We start from the raw sequence: 25,445 nt of genomic DNA, 5'->3' as shown, positions 1-25,445 counted from the left end.
TGACCTCCACACTTGCACACACCCTGGCTCCCAGACATGCAACCCCCTCACACACTAGTAAGTGACAATGTGATTGGCTTTCATGCAAATTGGAAGTGTGGTGTGTGAGCAACAAACAGAACTTGTTACTGCACAATGACTTGTTTCCCTAGATTTGACCTGACCATGGCTGTCTGGAGACAGTGTCATTGTCCCAGTGATCCCACTATTTAAAACTACAATATTAGAAATGAAGTCTAGTTGTAACCTTTTGGGTGCTTTGCCTTTATTTGTGAAAGCTGGGTGAGAAACACTGTAATACAGCAACTTTGAGAGGTCACCTGTGACTCTCAAATGTCTTTTGACCTTTGTCATGGCTACTTCCTTTGTGAGTAGTAATGTAGTGGTCAAAAGTTAGACATTTTGCGAGTTGGCAGAGAGGGAAGGAAAGGAGAGTGTTCTGTTTCCTCTAGAGTTGGCCTTGAGGATGGGTGATCAGAGCTGAGCAGCCTCAGCTGAATTTAGCTCTCAGAACTCAAAAGGAGCTGCCAATGACACCTCAGCTGGAAGAGCAGGAGTTACCAGTGATCCAGAAACTTCCAGCAAGTGGAAGATGCATGATGTGTTTAGGAGTTACAGCTGCCAAGCAGCTCCCCCAGGGGTGGCCCGTGTCCTGCAAACCCAGTCCAAACTGTGACGTAATAGACGTAGGGAGCATCCTGAGTGCAGGGCAATGAGCTGTAAGTCAGAAATAGGTTTAGGGGTCAGAGGTTAATCCTCCTTCAGAAGGTGTGACAGGATGCTGTGGGCCAGGGTTCACAAGTCCTGAGTTGACTATTAAGTTTCCACTCACGGACTGGGACTGAAGCTCTGGGCTGGGGTTTGTGTCATCTCTGCCTGCTGGAAGTCGCCTCTTGACTGGAGCGCCACTGGTGGACTCCTGAACTCCTAGTTCACAAGATCGACGACCAAGACCACGTCTTCCATTTGACATGTGACCAGAAGGTAGACCCAGAAGATGTGGTAGGGCTATGGCTGGGTCAGACTTCTGGACCTCATCACCTTTCACATCTGATGGTTGCCTAGAGGCATGGCACACCTGGGTGTTGCAAGGAATGTTACTGTCTGTGCCTATCGGCAGAAGAGAGCGTGAGACCTGGCGAAGCCGGAGATGCTTCAGACCCCAAGTTTTTCTTGGTGCTTGGACCACCCGCCAGGTAGTGAGCTCCTGACTGGTAGGTCCCGTAGTCTCTGTGTGGTCCACTACTGCCTGATCTTGGCCGCGTTTCCACAGCTCGTATCGCTCAGGCTGCAGGATCCTCACAAAGGCGTCCATGGAGAAGCTCACCCTGGCCTCCCCACAGCTGCACTGAGACGCCACCTTGCCATAGTCGATCCACCTCGGGGTGGCAAAATTGATGGCCTCTGCGCAGTTGAAGCCATGGTTGAAGCCCGCGTGGTAGCCATAGGGAAAGGTGACCATGAACTCTCCAGCCTCCTGGGTGATGCGGCCAAAAGGGATGCCATTCTCCTTGAGCACGGTGGGCGAGATGAGCGCCACCTTGTGCCTCAGGAAGGCCTGGCAGCCCTGGGAGCTGCCAGGGAAGAGTTCCCTGGCCAGGCGCTCCAGGCGCCTGCCATGCTCAGGGGGCACAGCATACCAGGTCTTGGGCTGCCCAAAGTGCAGGTAGTTAATGCTGTATAAATCCATGTCCTCCGTGTGCCATGCAAAGGTGGTCTTCCACATGCCAAAGTACAGGTAGGGCGTGTTGACGCCCTCAATCACTATGCCGCATTCCTGTTCCAATAGGTCTTGAATAGTTCCCAGGTGGCCCACGTTCCACTGTTGAGTCTTCCCATCAAACAGGGAGCCACTGACGTCAGCACCATAAATTGGTGACTCATACAGGCGATTCTTCCAGTATTTTCTCTCCAGATCTTCAAAATCCCGGTGTGGAGGCGTCTGGTATTTTTTGCTGTTGGCCAACTCACGATACTGCCCCACTGTCATGCCTTTCTTCTTCTTATGGTATTGAGTGAACACACCTGCCTGCCCAGAGACCACTTGCTGCAGGGGAGTTGCTATTAAGATGTTGCTGATATTGTCATAAGACTGTCTGGCCCTCCATTCTTTTGGTGGGATGACCTTGGCCAGTCCAGCTCGGTGTGCCCCTTGGGACTCCATGTAAGCAATGTATTTATCAAAATCATTAAACTCTTCTTTGGTTGGACGAAATATCATTATGCTGCAATTTGGATTCTGAGCACAGGTGGACTTAGTCTTCATAGCTTCAATTTAAACAACAAACTCCAATATATACACAGGATTGAGGAAGGGGATTTTTTAAAAAAAACTTAAAACTAAAATTAAAAATGCTGTGGCTGTGATAGACAGAAGCTCTTGACAGCTTCTGTTCATGTGCTGGAACTAGCTTTTGTTAGGCCTGCTCCCTAACCCAGAGCCAGCACTCTGGCCATCAGTTCAGTCAGGGAGCCTAGGCTCTATGTTCAGTTGGAAACTAGTTCTTTCCTTTTGTTGGCTATTGTATTTCACAGACTGGGGTGCAGCAAATCTCTTCAGGGATGTGACTAAATCACAATCTGAAAGAAAAAGGTTTGAAAATGTTTTTTAAAAGCTCTTAGGGACATTGAAATTAAACAGACAATTGTGTAGTACTTTCAGAGGTGTGCTACTTAGATAGCGGTTAGTGCCATGGTCTAAGAGTGCTGATAATATAATCCAGTTTCTAATAACCACATTCTGCAGGAAGCCAACACCCATCAAGAAGAGCATTGCTATAAGTCTCTCCAACAGAAGACCATCAAGTGAGGAAGATGACTGTTTCCTGCAGGAACCAATTTTACAAATGTGATATCAGGACTTCTCTAATTCAAGAGGATACCTATTACATGAGTCTATCTATGTAAGATCGAGACAAGACAAAGAAATCTATGTTCAAAGTCAGTGTTCAATGTCCACAGAGTTGGTATCTCTTCAAAAAAGAGATGTTTGTGGGTGGGAGCCTAAGGAGGGATTTGCAAGATTTGCAGTTGTTGATCTGTTCTGAACCCAGATGCTGCTTAATGTTTGTCAGAATCACTTCTCATCATTCATCTAGCATGAGGGGCTTTGCAAGCTTCTCTATGTTACCTTCAACAGTTTAAAGAAATGAGCACCAATGCCAGAGAAGTGTGAATACCTGAACTAGAAGGAAAAGGTGCTTAGAAATGAACCAAACAGTCAGTCAAAACAATCTAGGTAATTAGAATCTGAAGTGAAAAGAAGATATTGTTAAGAAAAAAAGAAAATTAAATATGGGTCACGCATTTGCTTAACTTACATTGTGTGATTTTATGGTCACATAAATGTTTTTGCATAACTGCTCCTACACCGCCCAGTACAGGATAATGGAACTTTATTAGTAAGGGCTGTCCAAATATATAAGTGAAGCAAATTGGAGGTGTTCAGTCAGGTCAGAGTTTCTCCATGGCAATGCATCAGAGAGAAAGTCTACAGAATGTTTGTGGTCAGAGGGAATATCAAGTGCATGATAATGATTGATCATGTAATCTATCCTAGATCAGAAGCAAAAACAGAAGAGAGCATTGAGGGTCCTGAGGGAGGAGGAGATGCCATTCCATTCTAAGGCTAATCTTTTTTCCATCAGGTCAAATATTTCTGTTAGGGTGCTGGGAACGGTGAGGTGGAAAGCATGGCATACCAAAAGTGATTTTTAAATGAGCCATATCTTAAACTGAATACTTTTTTATGACTTCATATCTTCCCTAGATTTTAATTTGTGCTGTTAATCAAACTATTTCTCTCCTTTCACAGTCTTTCACCTCATATCTTTAATTTTTCTACTCTACCCTTTCCTAACTAGATGAGCTTGACCCTCATCTTCCTTTTCATCTCAGCAAAATCCATCCCCTCTCATCTCCTGAAGCTCTTTAGGACTGTATCTCATCACCCTTCCTTTGCCAGGACCTTTATGGAAATGCTTTCCTGTCCTACCCCTTGCAGCCTCACAGCTCTCCCATGGTGCTGGCTCCTCAGCATCCCTATTTATGTAGGCTGATGTAGAGATGATATGAAAACCGGTTAGCTTGTGTCTTCCATACAGTATGCTGAAGCTTCATCTGTGTGCCGCTCTCTTTTCTCAAGATCTTGGGACTGTGTTGTAGGCACTTAGGGTACTCTTATTAGAGATAGAATTAAACGAGGCCCATTGGCCCACAGAGCCCTGTTTCCTCTTGGTTGCATCCCATCTCTCCTGCTCTCCTCCCAGGACAGGCTACTCCATTCCAGAGTCTCAGCACTTCCGCTCCTTCCCTTGGCACCCTCCCACCTTCACTTCAGACTGCAGTCGGCTAAGCAAACACTATCACCATGTCCCTTATAAAGCTATCAGTCACCAGTATTTTTCCTGGGTAAAGCATAAGACCTCCTTGACAAACTGACTTCCCCCACCAGATGCCACTCTGGGAGTGCCTTATCATGGCGTGTTTAGTGATCACAGTCCTTGATCTCTAGGTCACTGTTCCTCTTCTCTAGATTTTCTTTTGTTCCTTGGACCTACCACCACTACCCTCATACCACATACATGCAACCTTCTCTCATCGCTCAGTTCTCAATCTGAACTTTCCACTAAGCATGCTGTTGGCACTTGTTGGTGCTGATCTCTGTATGACTCTGTATGACTCTGTCACAGCCCCTTTACTACCCACGCTCTCAACTTTGCTCCTTTGTGTTGGATCTTCCACTGAGGCCTTGAAAGTCAACTGTGAAGGACAAGTGGACCATTTCCCCTTGAAACTAATTCTGGTGTACATCTTCATTTACACCAATGGTAACACAGCTATCCTAGTCACCACTAACAGTTTCATCTCATTTCCTATCTAAATGGTCAGCAATGTCAAAGGCATCAACCGAGGCTAATGTGAGAGCCTGAGGCCAGTTTCACCAACACAGGTCCCTTCGTGTTCTTACTCTCCGCATAAGAAACTTCAGCATGCAGCCTACTTTCCTCCACCAGCCTTGAAGGTTGAACTACCACCAATACACCATGCATCATGTACTAAATCCCTACCTTACTCCAAGTTTTTAATCTTAAAAATTACCTATAGGGCTAGAGAGATTGCTGTGTGGGTAAAGTTCTTGCTGTGAAAACATGAGGACCAGAGGGTCTCTATCTCTGGGGCCTATGTACAAGTCAGGCATGGTGCTGTGTCTGTAACCACAGAGCTGGAGAGTAGGGGCAGAGATAGACTGGTGAGGGGAGGTGGGCAGTCTAGCCTAAATAACTAACTTCTGGTTCAGTGAAAGACCCTATCTCAAAAATGAAAAAAAAAAATATGGAGAATGATAAAGACACCTGAGATGTACTTCTGACCTCTACACAGGCATATAGGGACAAGTGCACACCCATTCAAATGTGCATACATAGGAGTGCAAAACACACACACATGATTCTTAAAATTACTTTGATATATACAATCAAGTTTAAATTTATAGGCAAATATTGCATTTGTCTGAAAACATGGTCTGAAAAGAGATAATTTAAAAGGAGAGTTAAGTGCCACACTGAGGACATTTTCTCCAAGACATAATAGAAATGACTGCTGTTAACACAAGTCCCCATTGCTAACTGAATGTTCAATTAAATGTGGTTTGAGCTGCTCATGATAGAATTGCCCAGAATATAGTTACAGCAGTCCTTCAGTACTGCAGCCAAATCTCAATGTTCACCTTCACAGTAAGTCTGGCCTCTGGCTTCTCTCAAGTAAAGAACATTTGTCATGTAGACTTCACCTGATCCATGGCAACCATAGTAACAGGAACCTTCACCCCAAAAGACTGGATGGTTCTGACAGCTGAAGAAAAGTAGTTTATCTCATCAGTATGTTAAAGAATAAATGACAGCTTAACCTGAAGGATTTCTGGAAATTAGAAAGCCACTGCTCCGCATCTGTTAAAAAAGAAAACAATGCCTCCAGTCAGCCAGACTACTCAGTGGGTAAGGCACCTGCTGCCCAGACTGGGGGTCCAGAGAGGCATTCTCCCTGAAGCCCTCCACATAGAATAAACAAACTAACAGTGCCTGTGTGTGTGTTTTGAAGACAAGAAAACATGAAGGGTATTAACGCTCTTTCCACTGCAGCCCTGGCACACACTGTAGAAGAGGAAACCATGTCTTACATGCTATTTGCATGTTCCAAATCTATTGCTTTACATGGGGATTACTGGCACCACGCCTCAAATACTATCCACCATTTCTTCATACAGCATCATTTTTATTGACCGTTAATTTATCATTCATCAATCATAATGCTCAATAGCTAAAAACTTCCGTTGAAAAGGTGGAAAAAGAATTACAGAAATGATTTACCTCTCCCCTGTATGGACAGTTATTTGTTCACATGTCCACAGTTACTACCAATCACTTACATGCAAATATTCACCTCCTCTTCAAGAATCTGAAACAGCACAGCCAGTAAAATATTAAAATTCCTCAGGTTGCATATATGTAAATGAAAATGACAGTACTGTAGGATGATTTAAAGATCTTTAGCACATAGTGCCAATGTGTTTCTATAAGAATCTGTTATTCCCCAATGTTGAGCAACCTGATTTTTTTAAAGCCTTTTACTATTTGGAGAAGTATAACTCAAGTTACAATTTGTGATTGATTCTTGGGTCACCACGAGACAAACATCTTTAGTAGTGCTGGGCTTTGGAGCTCTCATCATGTCTGCCCATTCTCATTTTGTCCATTCTTCATCAACAGTAGTGTGTCTCATACTGCTTATCTTACACATAACTTGTACATGGTACACCATAAACCCTTTACCAATGTTTCTGCCTATTTGGCATAGCTTGTATATTTCTTTAATTCCACTGAAGTTAAGATGTTTTATATTGTATATACTTTCTCATGTAAACACAAACACAAGTATTACCTTAATTTTATCTTTTTATGTGATTATTATAGCTTTTATTCTGCAGTTTTAGAGTTTATTAACTTTTAAAATTGTTTTTGTGGGTTCTGGTGTAGCTGCTCCTGTCTGTGAGGAATTTGGTCTGGCTTTCCTTTTTGCCCCAGAGAAACTTCTCTACCAGTGTTCTTAAATTTAGCTAGCCTGGAAAACCAGGCTAAGCTTTATGAAGTTTTTGAGTTACTTCTTTGAGGACTTTCCTTGTCCATCTCTCTGTGCAATACTTGTAAACTGGGTGCTACAATGCCCATGGGTCAAACCCTTCTGATAGTTTTATTTCTCCCAATTCTCTATTTTTTAATTGCTATACTGATTTTTTTTTTGAGATTTTTGTCTCAGATTCACAAATCTATATTTTTCCCTTTTGTTGAACTTCCAATTTTGGAATAGGTCATTCCTGTCGCCCTGGTTTTTATTGTGTGGATTTTACTTTTTTACATTGATCTTGTTTCACACATTAATTTCACCTCTAAAAAATATTAAAATATCACTGCTTTTTGAGTTCTGTTCCTTGATATACTCTCTTTGAAGAAGCTGCCTCTCTCTTAGTTTGGGTCTTTCACATGCACATTTAAATCCTTCCTCAGACACTTAGCAGTCCTTAGTTGGTTACAGATCAGGAAGCTGACTGAAAGTGAGCTCATTTTGAACGGTGCCCACCTGCATGGGGACCTGTTTTATTTCTTCTAGGCTGGACAGAGTCAACAGTGAAAGATCTCCCAACTTTTCTCCTGGGGGCAACAGACCTGGATTCTCCATTTGAAGAAAACCAGCAGCTCAAATTTCCATTATCCCACTTTGAAAAATCCACCTAACTTTACTCTTGGTGATCCCTGGCGATCTCCAGTCCAGAATCTACCTTTGCTCCTGCTGTAGACCATGAGCTGTAAACTTCGGCTCCATCTGACTGATATGGCCTAGATTTCAGAGAAAAGGTTTCTTTTCCAGAGATGCCTCCTGCCCTGACATCCTGCAGGTCCCTTAGGTCCTGCAGAGATAACTGTGTTGCTTGGCTTTCCTGCTAATTTAGGACTCTTTTGCAGGATTTTGTAAATCAGCATGTATTTCTCTAGTCGATTTCCAACTTGCACACTTTACCACTATCTGTCACCGTACTTCCTTTGACACTTTTGTAACTCTGTCAAAATACAAATACTGTTACTGTCACCTCAAAAGGATTGAGGATGATAAAAAATGATGGCACTTCAATTTTTGTATTCATGGATTCTGTTTTCCATACTCCATGGTTACTATTCAGTGGATGCCTATTGAAAACTGCTGGCACAGAAGCTCCTCAGAAGGCAGTGTTCTTGGCAGCAGCTTTTACCTCCAGTAGACACTCACAGAAGGTATCTGATAATGAACGTATCGCTTCCAGAGCTGCAACTGTTCTGTTACCCAAGACATCTATGTCTCTGCCCCACAAACCTCAGTGCTCCATTCCTCATCAGGTGCAGATAAAAAGCACAGCAAACCAATGGCTTTTCCTGTTCATTGATGCTTTTTTTTTTTTTTTTGGTTTTTCGAAACAGGGTTTCTCTGTGTAGCCCTGGCTGTTCTGGAACTCACTCTGTAGACCAGGCTGGCCTCGAACTCAGGAATCCGCCTGCCTCTGCCTCCCAAGTGCTGGGATTAAAGGCGTGCGTCACCACCGCCCGGCCATTGATGCCTTTAAAGGCCAGTATTTTCTGTGGACATTCAAGTTAGGAATATACAGGAAGTGTGCATATAGAGCAGCAGGAAAAATTGGGCAAGATCAGTAAAGGTTGCATTATGACATAAATCCTGAATAGTGGGATTTGGCCTTAAAATCCAGCAATATAACTGTCACATTATGACATCAGTGTGGTCTCTGGTATTATGGAATTAGCTTTGTTCTAGTTGCTTTATTCTGTGTGGAAATTGGGACGGTAGTGGTTGTATCTAGCTACAAAGAGCGGCAGAGGTCCTTAACCCCCTGCCCCAACAAGGCTACATCACTCAGTGAGTAAATTACCTTGAGTTGTAAGTTTTGGATTTGCTCCCTAAGTGAGTCTGCAAGTCTTGTGCATGATTCACACTAACCCAGTCTCCCTTTGGGGTAAAGTTATAGCATACAACTGAGAGAAGCCTCGTTCACACATATCCTCTCCTTCACTCCTGTTCCTAGGGCCAACTGCTTGTGTATTTTAGGTATTTATTTAGCTTTTCCTGTGCTCTTAGGCTTTTCAATTTCAGATTCTTGGATCACACCCTACAAACAATGTGGAATATATTCTGTGATACCCCATCTCAAAACACAGGCTATCCCTGACCCCTCAGCGATCTACCACATTTCCTGGGTAAAATCTTGAATCTTTGCCACATAAAAGTGACCACAGTTGATTAGCACAGTGAACAATGACTGCACTGCTAGTTGTTTATAAATTTTACTCTTTTTCCTTTTCTCTGATTTATACATACTCACTCCCTGATTCATTCCTAGAAATGTAAATCTAAACGCCCAGAGTCAACTAGGTCACTGAAGCAGATATCTCCTTTCAGAAATACTCTTCCTGGTGCTCCCATGCTTGCTTGAAGCTGAACCACTCGTCCTACGTAGTTGCACAGCCTGCATCCTGACATTTTTCATCCTCCATCCTCCATGAATTACCTCTCTATATTATGTTAGGTCCCTCGGGTCCTTCCTAACAGGCTCCATCCATGGGTACTCACTTGCTTTGGCAGGGAATATCCACTGGGAACATCCCTGGAAGCCCCATAGAGATTAGAATTCTCCAGAAGAAACACACTGGGCTTTGAAGACTGCATCCAGGAAGAATATCCAACAATCTGTACTGGGCATTCTTAAGACTTTTTCTTAATAAAAACACCAAAGATGCTGAGCAAAAGCCATTTCCAACTAGAATTTATGCCACTGTTGCCTCTGCAAACTCATCACACCCATCACAAAGATAGCAAAACTTACCTAGGTCTTCCTGGGCCAACATCTACCAGTTTTGCTGCAGTCGATGCTATGTGCTTAATTCTGGCTTCAGCTCTAAGTAAGGCAAGGATCATGTCAAAAGTTTCCTAACTATGAAACAAGAACCCGAGTTATTGGGTGGCCATAAACACCCAATTTGGCAAACACTTGTTTGCCAAAGTTTGAAATCTGAAATAAACTTGGTTCTATGCTGCTGCTTTCCTTTGAGAATCTGAAGACATTGTTCTACCGGTGTCTTCTCAAAAATCCAAAAGCAAACTCTTGCTAATCCTTTTATAAATTCTGTGTACACTTTTAGAGTAGCCCTCTGGACATTTCAACAGCTCTGTTAGGATGGGAATGATGAATCTGGACTGCGTTAGGTATGCCCTACACAAACTCCTGTTGTGCATTGCTGCGGTTCCCCTCAATCTCTCCTCCCCACCATGTGTATGTATAATCTGTCATGTGGACACCAAACTTCACAGCTGAGCCTTTAATTTTATTACCGATTCTTATTTTCAACAGTTTGTTCTTTTGTTACTAGCCAAGCCTCCCATCATTTTCCAGTTCCAGAAATTACTTCAATTGTGTGAATGTTCACTGTAGATTAATTGCTGAAGATTTCTTTCTCTCTGAGAGGCTTAATTTCTTTTTAGGTACCATTTCCTCTCAGCACTTCATTTTTTCTCTCTGTATTCACTTTATGAGGACCTTCTGGTTTCCCTGTATCAAGTTAAATGCATTTAAGAAGCAGGCACTGAGTAACTATGTTTGTCATGAGTACTCTAGTAGGTATCTAGCCACTTCTTTGGAGATGGAAACACCTGACAATATCTAAAAGTGAGTCTAATTAAAAGACTTAAAAAGTATACCTTTTTTTTTTTGAGACAGGACAAGATATCTCTACATAGCCCAGGCTATCCTGGGCTGGGATTAAAAGCATGTGTCATCATGCTCAGCTATATATTTTTTAATAAGTTACTGGAGCCCAGGAATTTGTGGTGTCTGAGAGTTTTATTGGGTTTTTGTTTTGGTTGGGGGTTTTTTTGGGGGGGGGTTGTTGTTTCTTTGTGGAACTAGCTCTGTAGACCAGACTGGCCTTGAACTCACCACCATGTCCAGTTCTTCTTTTTTTAAATAGATACACTAAAAGAAAAAATAAGGTGTGGTAGTTGATGATGTAATCTCAGCATTCCAAAAGCGGCAAGATGACCCTGAGACTGGGGCAACCCAACCTGAGTGGTGAGTTCCAAGGACAGGCAGGGCTACACTGTGAAGCCCTTTCTGAAATAGACGAACAGAAATCACATGACTCACAAAGCCTATAGTCCACCAGTAAGAAATGGTAGCTTCACCTTTCACATTTGCTTCAGGCAGTTTTTAAAATTTTATTGAGACAGAATTTACACGTTTAGGTGTCCACTTCAGTGCTATTAAGTGCTATTTACATGTGGTACTGTACAATCAATTATCTCTGCAATCTAATTGTAAGGCTTACCAGTCCCTCCAAAAAGCATGCTTCCATTCTTAGTCACACTGCCCATTCCCACCCACACCAAAGCAACTCTACTGTTTCAATTTCCCTATTCCTGATATCAAACGTAAAAGAAACCTGTGATCTCAGGCCTCTCATGCCTAGCCATTTCCTATAGTACATTCTTGAGATTTGAGGTGTATTACATACCAGCATTTTGTTTCTTCTTATGACCAAATAGTGTTCTACAATGTACAGATAGACTACATTTTACTTAGCCATTCATCCGTTGATATAAATTTGAGTTGTTCTCTCTCTAAGACTATTAACAACGCTGGTATGAACATTCATGTACATGTCTGTCTTGAATACCTAAAATTGGTGAACCAACTGACAGCTCTGTTTAACATTTTGAGAAATTGTTACACTGTTTTCCAGAAATAACTACATTTTTTTTCTCCCACCAACAGTTATGAGGGTCAATTGCATAGACTCTCCAAGTGTCTTCTCACTAGAGAAATTCCAGGAGTGGCCATCTGGTTGTAACATGTACTTCCTTAGTGACTGAGTACATTGAGGGTCTTTTCATAGGCTTATTGAACATTCTGCATATCTTTAAAGAAATTTCTTCTCAAACCTTTGTTTTATTACTGAATTGTAAATTACTAAATTGTAAAGTTCTTTTATCTTGAGTATGTTTTCTGAAGTGCATATGTTTTGATCTTTTGGGGAGTGAGGAGGGAGGGTTGGTGTTCTGAGACAAGGCCTGGCTATATAGCTCAATCTTCCAGCTGCTGGGATTACAGGAATGTGCTACAACTCTCAGCAAAAAACTTAAAATTTGACAAGTCCAATTTACCAATATTAAAAGTCGTTGCCCGCCATTGGTGCTGTGCTGAGGCACTAATTACCGTCTCATCTGAGGCCATGGAGCATTTGCTACTCTATTTTCTAAGGCTCTGATGTCTTACTTGACCTTTATGTCTATGATCTCAATAGAAATTAATTTTTGTATAGGAATCCAATTCATTTCCTTGTACATGGATATCCAGTTGCTTCAGCTCCACATTGTTTTCTGAAGATTATTCATTTTTCCTTGAGTTGCCCTGAAACTTTCTGTTGAAAATCCGATTATCATAGAGCTTTGGGAATTTGTGTTCCACTGACTCTAGTGAATATCCGTGTCAATGTGGTGACCCTGGTGGCCATCCTAAAAACATACCGACCAACAGAACAGCTCTTTTTTGTTTCTTCATTGTTCTAGGTGCACTTGCTAGTTAGCTTCTTGGGCTGACCATTTATTGATTTATCCCACTATTGTTGATGTACTAGCACTTTCCAAGTTTCGGTCTATGAATTATGATGGAGGCTAACTCTTTAAAGTCAGCCGTGCAGCTGAACTGCTTCTCTTGTTAACTTGTACATTTTCAGTGTTTATATGGTCAGATAGTTCTGACCATCATCTTGTCGCAAATACCTTACTACTGACCAACAACCTCTGTTTAAATTATAGGTCACACATATTTTAGAAAACACTAAATGTGCCAGGCGATGGTGGCGCATGCCTTTTAATTCCAGCACTTGGGAGGCAGAGGCAGGAGGATTTCTGAGTTCGAGGCCAGCCTGGTCTACAGAGTGAGTTCCAGGACAGCCAGGGCTACACAGAGAAACCCTGTCTCGAAAAAACAAAAAAAGAAAAAAAAAGAAAACACTAAATGCAACTAAATATATTGCTTTTCTGTTATGACTTCTTTATGTCTTTTTTAAGTAGTCTGCCTTCTTGAAGCCACACATGTATCCTTTTATTTACTTAATTTTCCCAGTGGAAATCAGAAGAGGAAATACATCTGGAAGTAAATTTGGAAAGCAACAGCTAATAGAACACAATCCAGAATTTGAAATTCCCCATAAATGGTCAGATGCTAATCCAATTAATCATAACTTTTAGGTTTTAAGTATAGCATAAATGACTGAGATTTATTTATAGGGTAATTTTCTGCTGGAGTAATTTTTGCTTCTCATGGGCCTCCTAGTTTTCTGACATCTTTGCTCACTCTTATGTAGATACAAATGAATAAAAAATTCGAAGCTATGATCCACATGTGAGAACATGTGGTCTTTGTCTTTCTGAGCCTGGGTTACGTCACTTAATATATTTTCCAGTTCTATCCATTATCCTGTCAACCCCTAAATTCCAAGTTTCTTTGTGGTTGAAAACTCCTATGTGTATATGTCCCACATTCTCATTATTAATTCATCTGTTTATGAACATGTAGGCTGATTTATTTTCCTAGCAATTCCTTTTTCTAGCAGGCATAAATGAACAAGTAGCTTTTCAGATGCTCAGTCCTTTAAATACCTAGAGATGGAATAGCTGTGTCACATGGAAGCTCTAGTTTTATGTTTTGAAAAAAAAATCTTCATACTCCCATAGTGACTGTACCAGTTTGTACCCCATCAACAGGGAATGATGGTCTCTCCCTCCCCGCCTCCCAAGTTTCCAGCATTTTTGTCACTTTCCTGCTAGCTCTCCTGACATGGGGTGAGATTGAATCATTTCCCAGATGGCTAAGGATGGTAAGCACTTTTGTTGTTTTTGTTGTTGTGTGTGCTAGGTATTGATATCCTGTCAGATGGATAGCTGGCAGATTTCCTCTCATTCTGTAGGCTGCCTCTTCACTTACTAATTTTGCTGTACAGAAGAGCCTTTTAATTTCTTTAAGTCACATTTGCTGATAATTAATTGTCCCTATTTCCTGAGCTACTGGAGTACTTCTCAGAAAGTCTCTATCTATTGCATATATGGTTTTGGGTGTGTTTGTTTGTTTTGTAGAATCTTCAGATTTTGGAGTCTCGCAGTGTGGCTTTCGATCCACTTACAGGTGATTTATATGGATCTAAAGATGAGAGATAAGGATCTAGTTTCAGTCTACATTTGGAAATCCAGTTTTCCCAGCACCTCGCTGAAGATAGTGACCTTTCTATTTTTAGTACTTTTGTTAAAAACTTTGGGACTTAGCTGTGTGTGTTTATGTCAAGGGTTTTTGTTGTTTATTTCCTGTTTCACTAATCTGTGTGTCCATTTTTATGTTTGTGCCTTTTTTTGTTTTTGTTTGTTTGTTTTCCATACAGGTAAAATACTATGTTTAGGAAAAACAAATCTTTGGTCTTTGCATTTTCTTTTGCTATGTTTTTAGAGGTCCCATTTCTTAACTTTCCATATAACCCTTCCTTTGTACATATCTATGTGACTACTTGGTTTTATTTCTATACTACTTAACATTGAGAGTTGCCACACAGAATCTCACCATCCACAATTATCCCGTTTGCTAAATTTGGCTAGATTTATAATTATACTGAGCATTCTTTCTAGAGTAAATTCAACTAACTCACTCATGTTGCTTTGAATTAGGATTACAATGAAATAACAAACCAAAAAAAAAAAAAAATGGAGACCGATTTCATTCAGCTCTTTGAGCATTCTCCCTTGTTATCTGGTATATGCTCAAATCTTGATATACTTCAACAGTACTTTAACTATGAAGGTGATATATCTGTTTCCTTACACTCTAAGAAGCTTTGGGGTGTGTGTGTGTGTGTGTGTGTGTGTGTGTATGCAAAATACAAACATTTCTTGATTTTACATTCCTTCTTAAACTATTTTTATTCTGTTTTGACTGACTATTGAATTTATAATATTTCATATATATTATTATAGTTCTGTTGCTCATAGTTATTCTTTTTTGCTTTGGAACTTGACACAAGCCAAATTCTTGCTAACTATACACATTCATTAATGAAATGCTAAATGTTGCCTGATATAGTAAAAATCCTACACTCATTGCAGATTTAATAAGGGTTGTTCTAAACTTTCATACTATCAAATTCCACCATTTACCACCTAATCTGAGACCCTTTTAAATATAAAGAAACCCAGGGGTGACAGTATAAAACAGAATCTTATTGATACATTGAGTCAAAAAGCAACAGAAACACAGAATTGTATTTTCCCAAACTGCAAAATACATTTTTTCAAGTGTTATAAATACTTCAGAAAACCGACCATAGAGTATAGCTGTAAGTTTTTACAAGTGTCAAAAATTAAAAATATCCAGAATATGTTCTACTACTATAAAACAATAAAGTAAAATCAGAAATTAATGACAAAAAACTAGAAACCTCCAAATTTGTAAACTGAAAATATATTTTTAAATAAACCTTTAATAAGAATTAACTAAAAAATTAAATGAGGAAATTAATTCTATATAAATGAGAATGAAACTACTACTTTCTAAATCTGTGGTACGCTGGTAAATAATATTAAAGAAAAGTTGAAAACCTTAATTACAGAAATACTTAAGGCAGAAGGCTAGAAAATTATATGAACTAGATAGGTATCAATCTAAAAAAAACTAAAAAAATAAGATCAGAAATCTGTGAAATATAAAACTATATAAAATAGAGTACAAAGAAACCCAAACTTTCGATAATTTTAATAAACTTGAAAAACATTCAATGAAAATGATTAAGAATAAAAGTACAAGCCACAAATACCCAGCTCTGGTGACAGAGGTCATTTCTGTAAAGGCTGTTGACACAAAATAACTGAAAACAGAAACAGAAAAACTGGAAGAAAAATAGAAAGGGCATGGATTTTTTTACTAATATATATTTTAAATTAAGAGAATAGATTTCTAGAAAAATATAAAAGACGCAAGAAATGAGAAGATTGACTACATTCACAACCATCAAAGCAATTGAAGTAGGAGCCAAACTCTTAGAAACAAAATTCCAAACTCAAGATGGCTGTACCAGTGAGTTTTACCAACCATTTTAAAAAAAGATGTAATTCCAATCTTGGCAAACTTTCCCAGAGAACAGAAGGTATGCTTCCTAGTTTGTATTATGGCAGAAATCCTAAGGACTAGGAAAAAGGAAACAGTTAATATTGCTTTTGAACACTGACTCAAAAACTCTAAGTATGCACACTGACTCTAAGACTAGGGACACTGATGGTTTACTCCAGCAAAAAACAACTGGGTAAAACTTTAAGTCTATTTAGTACATATTGACAGATTAAAGGTGATCTCAGTACAGAAGAGGTACTTGATCATTTTAAAAATGTTTGCACTTACACACTAGTGCTGTTCACACTTTGGTCTGAGAAGCTTCTCTTTGAAGCAAGCAGCAGTAACTACAGGGACTCTTAACTAGTCCAGAACTGAGAGTAGATGGCTGTTGGATGCTCAGCCCTGGATGGGACACCTGTATCACCCCTTCCAGGCTCAGAAAACATGGTGGAAGGGGCAGAAAGAATGGCAGGAATGGCAGTGTCAAAGAATAATCCTCAGGCATGACATGGCTTACACTCTTGAACTTAAAAGCTGTAATTACCTGTGATGGACCTACACAAGATTGAATTTGTCAGCATCCTGCCAGAGAAGAGAGAGGGACTCACAAGGCCCCATCCCTCTCTGAAGATCTATAGGTAACTGATTTCCAGGGGAAGGAAGACATGTTCTTCAGCAGTGTAACCACTGGTAAGATGCCCATACTTCTGTAAGCAACCCTAATGAAACTCATTGGGTCACAAAATAAAACAATAAGTAGATATTAAAGTAGAAAGGGGATTAGTTGGGAAGAGGAAGTGTAATCAGTAGGAGGGGGAAAGGTATGAACATGACCAAAATACATTGTATGTATAGATGAAAATGTCATAATAAAACCTTCTATCAAATATATGACTTTTAAAATAGTTTTTCAACAACCTAAAATAGTAAGAAAAATACTTTAAAATATATCATTGAAAACCATCAAAATTGTACTCAACAGTAATAAGTTAAAAGTTTTATCTTGCAGATCAAGAAAAAAAACAAGGACGCCTGTTATCAGATCTTTATTCAACACTGCCCCAGAAGTTCTAACCGACACAAGGCGGCAAAGAAAAAGGGAAGGCAGAGGGAAAAGAGACTAAAAACAAAGAAACACATTATCATTATCGGCAGATGGTATGTATATAAAAATATTCGCCAGGCAGTGGTGACGCACGCCTTTAATCCCAGCACTTGGGAGGCAGAGGCAGGTGGATTTCTGAGTTCGAGGCCAGCCTGGTCTACAGAGTGAGTTCCAGGATAGCCAGGGCTACACAGAGAAACCCTGTCTCGAAAAACCAAGAAAAAAAAAAAAAGAAAAAAGAAAAAAGAAAAAAGAAAGAAAGAAAGAAAGAAAGAGAAAAAACATTCAGAGTAAACCACTTGAATTAACAGAAGAGTTTGGTGAGGTCTCTGAATTTAAAATAGATATATATATAAATCAATTATACTTGTGTACATCAGTTACAAATGATTCAAGAATAATATCATTGACAATAGCATCAACTATCAATGAGAGCTTGTGAGATTTCTTTGATGAAATAATGTAAATATATTCAGAGTAGTAGTATACTGACATGCTTTAGAAAACAAAGATGATCTAAACAACTGAAAAGAAGAAAGAAAGAGACACAAAAAAATGGAGCAGAGCCTGAAATAAGGGCTATTCAGGGACTGCCCAACCTGGGGATCTATCCTGTCTGCTGACACCAAACATGACACTGTTGTTGTTGCCAAGAAGTGCTTGCTGACAGGAACCTGGCGTGGCTGTTCCTTGGGAGGTTCTGCCAGCAACAGACCAATGCAGATGTGGATGCTTGGAGCCAGCCATCAGCCTGAGCTCAGGGAACCTGATCGGGGAGCTGACAGAAGGACTGGAGGAGCAGAAGGGGATTGCAACCCCATAGGAAGAACAACAGGCTGGCTGGAACATCCAGTGCTCCCAGGGACTAGACCACCAGCCAAGAAGTATACAGGGAGGGACCCATGGCTCCAGATACATATGTAGCAGAGAACGGCCTTGTCTGACATCAATGGGAGGGGAAGCCCTTGGTCCTGTGGAGGCTTGATGGCCCAAGGTAGGGGAATGTTGGAGCAGTGGGGGTAAGAGGAGCAAGCAGATGGGATGAGGGAGTTGTGGAGGGGTAACTGGGAAGGGGGATGGCATTTGAGATGTAAACAAATGGAATGATTAATTAATTTAAAATAAAAGAAAAATATATACTTCATTCCTAAATCTAAAGACTCACTACTATAAAAACATCAGTTCTGAAATTTGCAAATGTAATGTTACTTCAGTTAAAATTTCCTAGTGTATAGAACTTGACAGTTAGCTCCTGAATATACGAAGGCAAAGAGATCTTGGAAGAGAGGAAGAGGCAATAAGAATTGTTTAACTAGATGTGAAGACACCACCATCACATCGTGGATCAAATGACTGCTTGGTGGCCTGAGAAGTCTTTAGAAGGTATTAACAGAGAATATGAGTATGATTTCAAAGTAAGAACACTCTCGAGTAAAAAATAGCGTGCACTTAAGAAAAAGGACTCATAAATTGAACCCCCAAATGGAAGATTTGATATTTCCATATATCAAAATAAAATATTTTCCAATGAGAAGCTAAGAAGTAGGAAGAGACGTGCAGAACGAGTAAACAACAGGAATTACTACCTAAAGCATTAAGAACTCAGAAGCCTGTAAGGAAAAGACAATTCAATAGGAAAGTAGCACACACACACACACACACACTCCAAGTAGATGATTCCATTAATTAGACATCAAGGAAACGCAGTCAAGACATTAATGACAAGTCACTACACACCAGGCCAGGTGACAGTGAGATGCTGGACAGTGTCAGGCATGGTGACACTCCACAGGAAGAGCTCCTCCCCTCCGCTGATGTGGGTCATATGAAATGCATGTGCATGCTCCTCTGCGTGTCTAAGAATATCTGTAGTAGCTTTATTTGAAAATGTCACTGTAACAGAAACAGAACTGTTAGATTTATACAGTCCATTTTTTGTCTTTTTTTTCCAGAGCTGAGGACCGAACCCAGGGTTTTGTGCTTGCTATGCAAGCGCTCTACCACTGAGCTAAATCCCCAACCCCTACGTAGTCCATTTTTACAGTTGAATTCCACACAGCTACACATGACACACATTAAGTGGGAGGGCAAAAGAAGAGATTCCTCTATATAACATTTAAATATAGAGAGTTCACGGTTGACAAGCCTGAAGTTCATTTACTAACTAATTCCTGGGCATTTAGGGTAATATTTTTCAGGGGCTGGGGAGGTGATTCACTAAGATTGCCTGATGGACAAACCTAAGTACCCCAACTCCAATCCTCAGCTCACACAGAAGCATGTGGTCACATGCATGGATTTTTTTTTTGGGGGGGGGGGAGGGGGTCGAGACAGGGTTTCTCTGTGTAGCCCTGGCTGTCCTGGAACTTACTCTGTAGACCAGGCTGGCCTCGAACTCAGAAATCTGCCTGCCTCTGCCTCCCAAGTGCTGGGATTAAAGGCGTGTGCCACCACCACCCAGCTTTTTTTTTCATGTATTTCTTTATTAGAAAAATATTCACTTTTTTTAAGCTATCAGGTTCATAGATGGTAGATTTCAGTAGAAGGAGGGGCAAACAATTCAATTGGTAGAAATGGAGGGAGATTTGATTACAGTTATAATTGGATTGGGGTAGGCTGATCTAACTAAAATTTTGATAGTATACCTAAAGAAGCCTGATCATCACATGAGTTTTCACTTAAGAGATTATCTTCTGAAAGGAATGCCTTTCTCTGGGTCTTGTATGTTTCCTTTTAAAATCCAGACTCAGGTAAGCAGAAGATAAGTTGCCTTTTTCTCTCTCAAACTGTGGATGTGTGCAGTAGAAGACTGCTCCGTTACCTCACATATGCCACAAAGGACATATAAAACTTCTACAGCAGGACATGATCTCTTCCTGCTAAAGTTCATTCATTCACTCAGTTATTTGGAAAAGTTTTACTAGGCAAATGTTAGTGCTAATCACTGTTTTAAATGTTTGGCCTCTAGCACGAAGCATGCCCCTGTGGAACTCATATTATTGTACATTTTCTGCATAGAGGTGGAGAAACAGTAATTTTAACATAACACACATGCAGAATGCCAGAGACAAGAGTACAGGATGCTAGAGGCCAGAGGGAGGAACAGCTGCATCTTTAACCAGGGCTGTCACAGCTGGCTGGCATTGTGAGCAAGGAAAAAGACCTTTTCTAGCCATGAGCAAAAGCTCTAGAGCAGAAATAGCTGTGGCATAGCAAGAAGGTAGGTATGCTGTAAAGGAGTAAGGGTTGAGCCTCAGAGGCAAACAGACTAAGACCTGGAAAACTGTGCAGCCCACTGAATGAACGGTTTGCCTTCTCCTGGAAGGGCAATGGGGTGCCACTGCCAACTTCATTGGCTGATAGGTGCTCTTTTTCTCAATCCCATTCAAAAGTTTGTTTTTTCATAAATTGCTGGAAATACAGTACTGTAATGTGATCATTGAAAAGTTGAATCATGTTTTTAAGATTTTATTTTATATATACACATTTTATATATACATATTGTTATAGATACATATATTTTATTTTATATATATACATACACATATATAGTTGTTGGTGGTGGTTTGTTTACTTTTTTCCAAGACAGGGTTTCTTTGTGTAGCGCTGGCTGTCCTGGAACTCACTCTGTAGAGCAGGCTGGCCTTGGACACAGGGATCAAAGTGCCTCTGTTTTGTATGCATCTATGCATGAGTATGCCCATGTGTGTGTGGATGCCCACTGAGGAAGCTGAGGGATCACCTAGTGATGGAAATACACAGTTGTGAGCTGCTGACATGGGTGCTGGGAACTGAGCACGGCTATTCTGTAGAGAAGCACCCACTCTTACCCACTGACCCACTTCTCCAGCCTCGTGTTTACTTTCTATTGCATTTTCTCCTTTTCTGCAGTTTCTATTGGGTTGTTTGCTTTTACTTATTTTTTCACATTATATGTTTTAGTCAACAGAGCAGTACTGAGCCTATGTTAAAGACTTTTGTTTTCTAATCTGACACTTAGCTGTTGACTTTGTTCACATTTCGTAGGTATAACTTAATTATTTTGAGACAGAATATCTCTATGTAGCCATGGCTTACCTGGAATTTATTATGTAGTCCATGCTGACTTCAGATTCAGAGATGCTTCTGCCTGTCTCCCTAGTGCTGGGTTTAAAGGCATGTGCCATTCAAGCCTGGCTTGTGTTTTTTTAAGACACGGTTCTTGACTCAGCCTCAGGTGTACTGGGATCATAGGTATAAATCACCACATCGAATTTAAATTTAAAGTCAATGTGATTTTTAAGTCACAAAGCCATAAAATGTTCTGTCTTCATCAAACTCTCCTTCCAAACAGCAAGTACTATACTTTCTGAAATTTTCCTATGAGACTTTTAAGGTTTTTTTATTATTATTATTATTATTATTATTATTATTATTATTCCTTTTGAATAATGTTTTTCTGTAACCTTTGAAGGTGGAATTCATAATTTTCCTCTCCATAGAATCAATTTTACAATCATAAATATTACATATAACATCTTACCAAGCTACACACCACTTTTGCTATGTTAAAAATGAAGGTGCATACAAAGTTGGTGTGATCTATAAGAGTACGAGACAGGACATGTGTTACTAAGACTTCGGGAATAGGACCCACATTACCAGGAACCATACAGGGTCACCTCAGCTCTAGTGACACATGGGAAGTTACAGACAAAACAACCTGACAGATAAGCCAAGCAATAAATCCTTGTAGAGGCAATTCTCTTCTCCAAAGTTCAGAGCTCATCTCTTGAGGACTAGGGGGATGGTTCTGCTGGTGAAGTGCTTGTTGTACAAGGACGAGGACTCAAGTTTTGATCCCAACAAGAGCTAGGTGTGACAGAGAGCATCTGTCACATGGAAAGGCAGGCAGGAGCCTAATTCAATAGTCTGATGTTTAATGAGAAACTGTTTCCAAAACTAACGTAAAGAACAATGAGGAAGACCCCAACATGAGCCCTCACCTCCACATGCACATGCTCCAATAGCACACACACAAGACTGTGTGCAGAAAGAGGGGGAGGGAAAAGGCCTGGTCGAAAGAAAATATGTTTTTAGAAAAGGAGATGGCTAATTCTGTCACATTGACTAGACCTGGAACCAAGTAAGAAATAAGCTGACAGGACCACCTGTAAAAAATTTGCTTGATCACATTATTTTAAACAAAATGATCCATTCAAAATATGAATAGTGCTTCTGGTGGCAGCCAGAAAGAAGTCAGCTCAAGGGGAAAGTCTGGGGTTTGCCTGCTTGCCTTCCATGACACTGTCCAGTTCACTCTCCCTGTTCTCAGGTTGCTGTCCAGTTCATCCACCCTGCTGCTACCATTTTTTGCTAATTTCAGAATCCAGATTCTTCAGCCTTCCAATGTGGAATAAAGACCAGTGGCCCTCAAGGAATGAATCTTCCATGCATTTAGCACCATAATGGGACTGCTTTAAACTGCAGAGACATGTATGTAGTCCTGTAGACTATGTGGCTTCTGAGTTCTCTCTCCAGTGTCAACATCTGTTCTGTACCATGTAAGCCAATCTAGTAAGTCCCCTTGTACTGTATGTCTACTGTACACACTGACTACTCTGTCAGCTCTGTCCCCATGGAGAGCCCTAACTAATACAGACATCTTTCTGACTTCATTTCTTTATCTTAAGTGTTTTCACTGTTTAAGTCAAATGCTTTACGGTATCATTTTCTTATTATTTACTGGTACTTAAAAGTCAATTTTTTGTTTTGTTTTACCTTTCTTTTTGTTGTTGTTTTGTTTTGTTTTTTGAGACAGGGTTTCTCTGTATAGCCCTGGCTGTCCTGGAACTTACTCTGTAGACCAGGCTGGCCTCGAACTCAGAAATCCACCTGCCTCTGCCTCCCAAGTGCTGGGATTAAAGGCGTGTGCCACCACCTCCCGGCTTGTTTTACCTTTCTTATTAACACTTTTGCTTTTACTTTTTGTGAACTAACTTTTTATGCTAAACTGTAATAGAACCATCGAGTGTTTATTAATTAATAATTCAAAAGTCAAATGGACTATGGTGACTTATTGAGGGGTTGATAAAGTCAGCTGGAATATAAAAACTAAGCCCTTTCTGTCACCATCTTGCCACTGAGATTTCATTCCTGTATTTATAACATGTCATTTATTCACTTAACTAGTACTTACTCAGCACCTGTCATGTATGGGGTACTCTTCTACATGGATAGGACACTAGTGAATACAGGCAAAGTTCCTGCTTTCCTGGAATTTAGATTCTAATGTCAGACAACAAACAACCAGTAATGATTCTGCAAGTACCTTGCTGAGATAGTTCTAAGCACTTTACAAATAGTGATGTAATTATCACAGTCACAATAAGAATACCTCTACTTTTGCACAAGGAATGGAGGACAGGACAGAAAAAATCATTTGCCCAACTGTACATAGCTAGGGAGGGCAGAACTGGGGTTAGAGCCAAGAGAGCCTCAGACTTGGTCTCAATACTTTGTCTCTGACCAAAAAGAAAAAGGTGCATGAGGTAATATAAACAAAGAGTAAACCAACTAGGGGTCAGCATTATGGAAATACAAAACTGGGTGCTATAAAGACATTTTTGCAAGGAAGGAGTGGGGCACAGTATAGATGTCAGGGGAAACGTCATTGAGGAAGCAGCACCAAGCTATGACCTGAAGAATGGAGTTACAGCTGTCTTGGGGGAAGAGGTGAAGAACACAGTCCAAGACTTTAAAAAACAGAAGAATGCATGCCTGCACTCAAGGGTCTGAGGCAGGAGGATGGTCAGTGTAGCCAGCCTGGCATATACTACAAGGTCTTGGCTCAAAACTCAAAAGAAACAATGGAATCCTATCTTGTTGGAAGAAATAGAAATGTCCAATTGAGTGTGTCTAGTGTGTGGTGTTCCTGTGACTGACTAAAGTCAGGAAGGCAGGCAGGCGGGCAGGCGGGCAGGAGGCCAACTGTGTAAATTAAAACAAATAGTTCTTTAATCCTAAGTGTCAAAAACACTATCTGGAAATTTGAAAAGATCACTCTGTTCTGTTCAAAAATAAGAAAGTCCCTTTGAAGGCAATTACAAATCCAAGAGGAAAATGACAGTGGCCTGAATGAGCGTGGGAACAACAGGGAAAGAAACTTCAAGGTAATTTTCACAATACTAGACAAGAGTGGCAAGTGAACAGGATGTGACGAGTGAAGGAAGAGGGTCTCCAGCTTTGGGTTTGCGCCACTACGATGATAGCAGTGTCCTTTGTGAGAGGCTGAGTGCTTCCATAAGGAAAAAAAATGAAGCGTTTCACCTTCTACTTGTGGAAGAGGCACATGGGGGGGGGTCTTTTCTAATTCTCTTTTTTCGTTTAAAAGAAAGGAAGGACAAGAAAGAACTGAAATGTTCAATTTTAAGCGATCCTTCCACTTGAAATATACTGAAGAACAGAATCCTCTTTATCGAGCATCGGTTGTCCCCAAGATCTCAATGGTGGGGCACAAGACAACGTTGGCGAAGCCATCTTAATCCCATCTCGTGCTCCTCCTGGCAGTTAGGCCCACTGTTCCATAAATTCTCACTATCGTAAACGCTCACAGCATCTCCCTTCACGCTACAACGCTTAATGTATATAGCTATATATCTATAAATTTATATATCTTAACAAGCAATGCGACTATAACCCCTGCCTTCAAGGCTAGTGGTTTCGCAGGAATGGTACCTTTGGAAAGCTCGTGGCTGCCCCCGTACTTATTTGCGCCTTCTTCATATCCACTTAAGTGACAACTCTACTCCCTAGGCTGCGGGGTCTACTGAGGAACAGGAGCCGTTGAGTCGGTCAGTTGGCAAGCTCTCCTCAGATCTCACGCTTGCGAGACGCGGACCGGCTCCTGGCGCCTTCCGTCCTCGCAGAACAGCAGCGAAAGAGTCTGGGAGGGGGTCGGGAAAGGAAAAGACGCAAGAGAGATTAAGTAATTGGTTCTCAAAGGCACAAGATGATTATTTGGGGTCGACAATGAAGCACCGGTTTCAAACGCCCGCCCCCTAAGCAGCCTTGGCCCCGCCCCTCGGCGACGTCACGCCATCTTTTTCTTGTGTC

General features: G+C 40.7%; 1 protein-coding gene across 2 annotated transcripts; it reads right to left on the bottom strand.

The window, feature by feature from the left end:
- Positions 1 to 277: 277 nt before the first annotated feature.
- Kdm4d (lysine demethylase 4D) lies at positions 278 to 25,445 on the bottom strand. 2 transcript variants are annotated; one of them, XM_028763437.1, is made up of 2 exons: positions 25,068 to 25,445; positions 278 to 2,580 (listed from the first exon to the last, which is right to left on the bottom strand). In XM_028763437.1, exon 2 carries the CDS (start codon positions 2,264 to 2,266, stop codon positions 737 to 739), a length of 1,530 nt encoding a protein of 509 aa, XP_028619270.1. In that variant the 5' UTR covers positions 2,267 to 2,580; positions 25,068 to 25,445; the 3' UTR covers positions 278 to 736. The 2 variants fall into 2 exon arrangements, 1 of the variants encoding a protein (XP_028619270.1); XR_003710868.1 differs by lacking the exon at positions 278 to 2,580 and adding an exon at positions 20,916 to 21,093 and having other exon boundaries at positions 25,068 to 25,375.

This window comes from Grammomys surdaster, unplaced genomic scaffold, assembly GCF_004785775.1.
Source record: "Grammomys surdaster isolate TR1022 unplaced genomic scaffold, NIH_TR_1.0 138, whole genome shotgun sequence".
Lineage (NCBI taxonomy): Eukaryota > Metazoa > Chordata > Mammalia > Rodentia > Muridae > Grammomys > Grammomys surdaster.
Note: the sequence above shows the minus strand (reverse complement) of the source record. Positions and strands in the feature narration are given on the sequence as shown.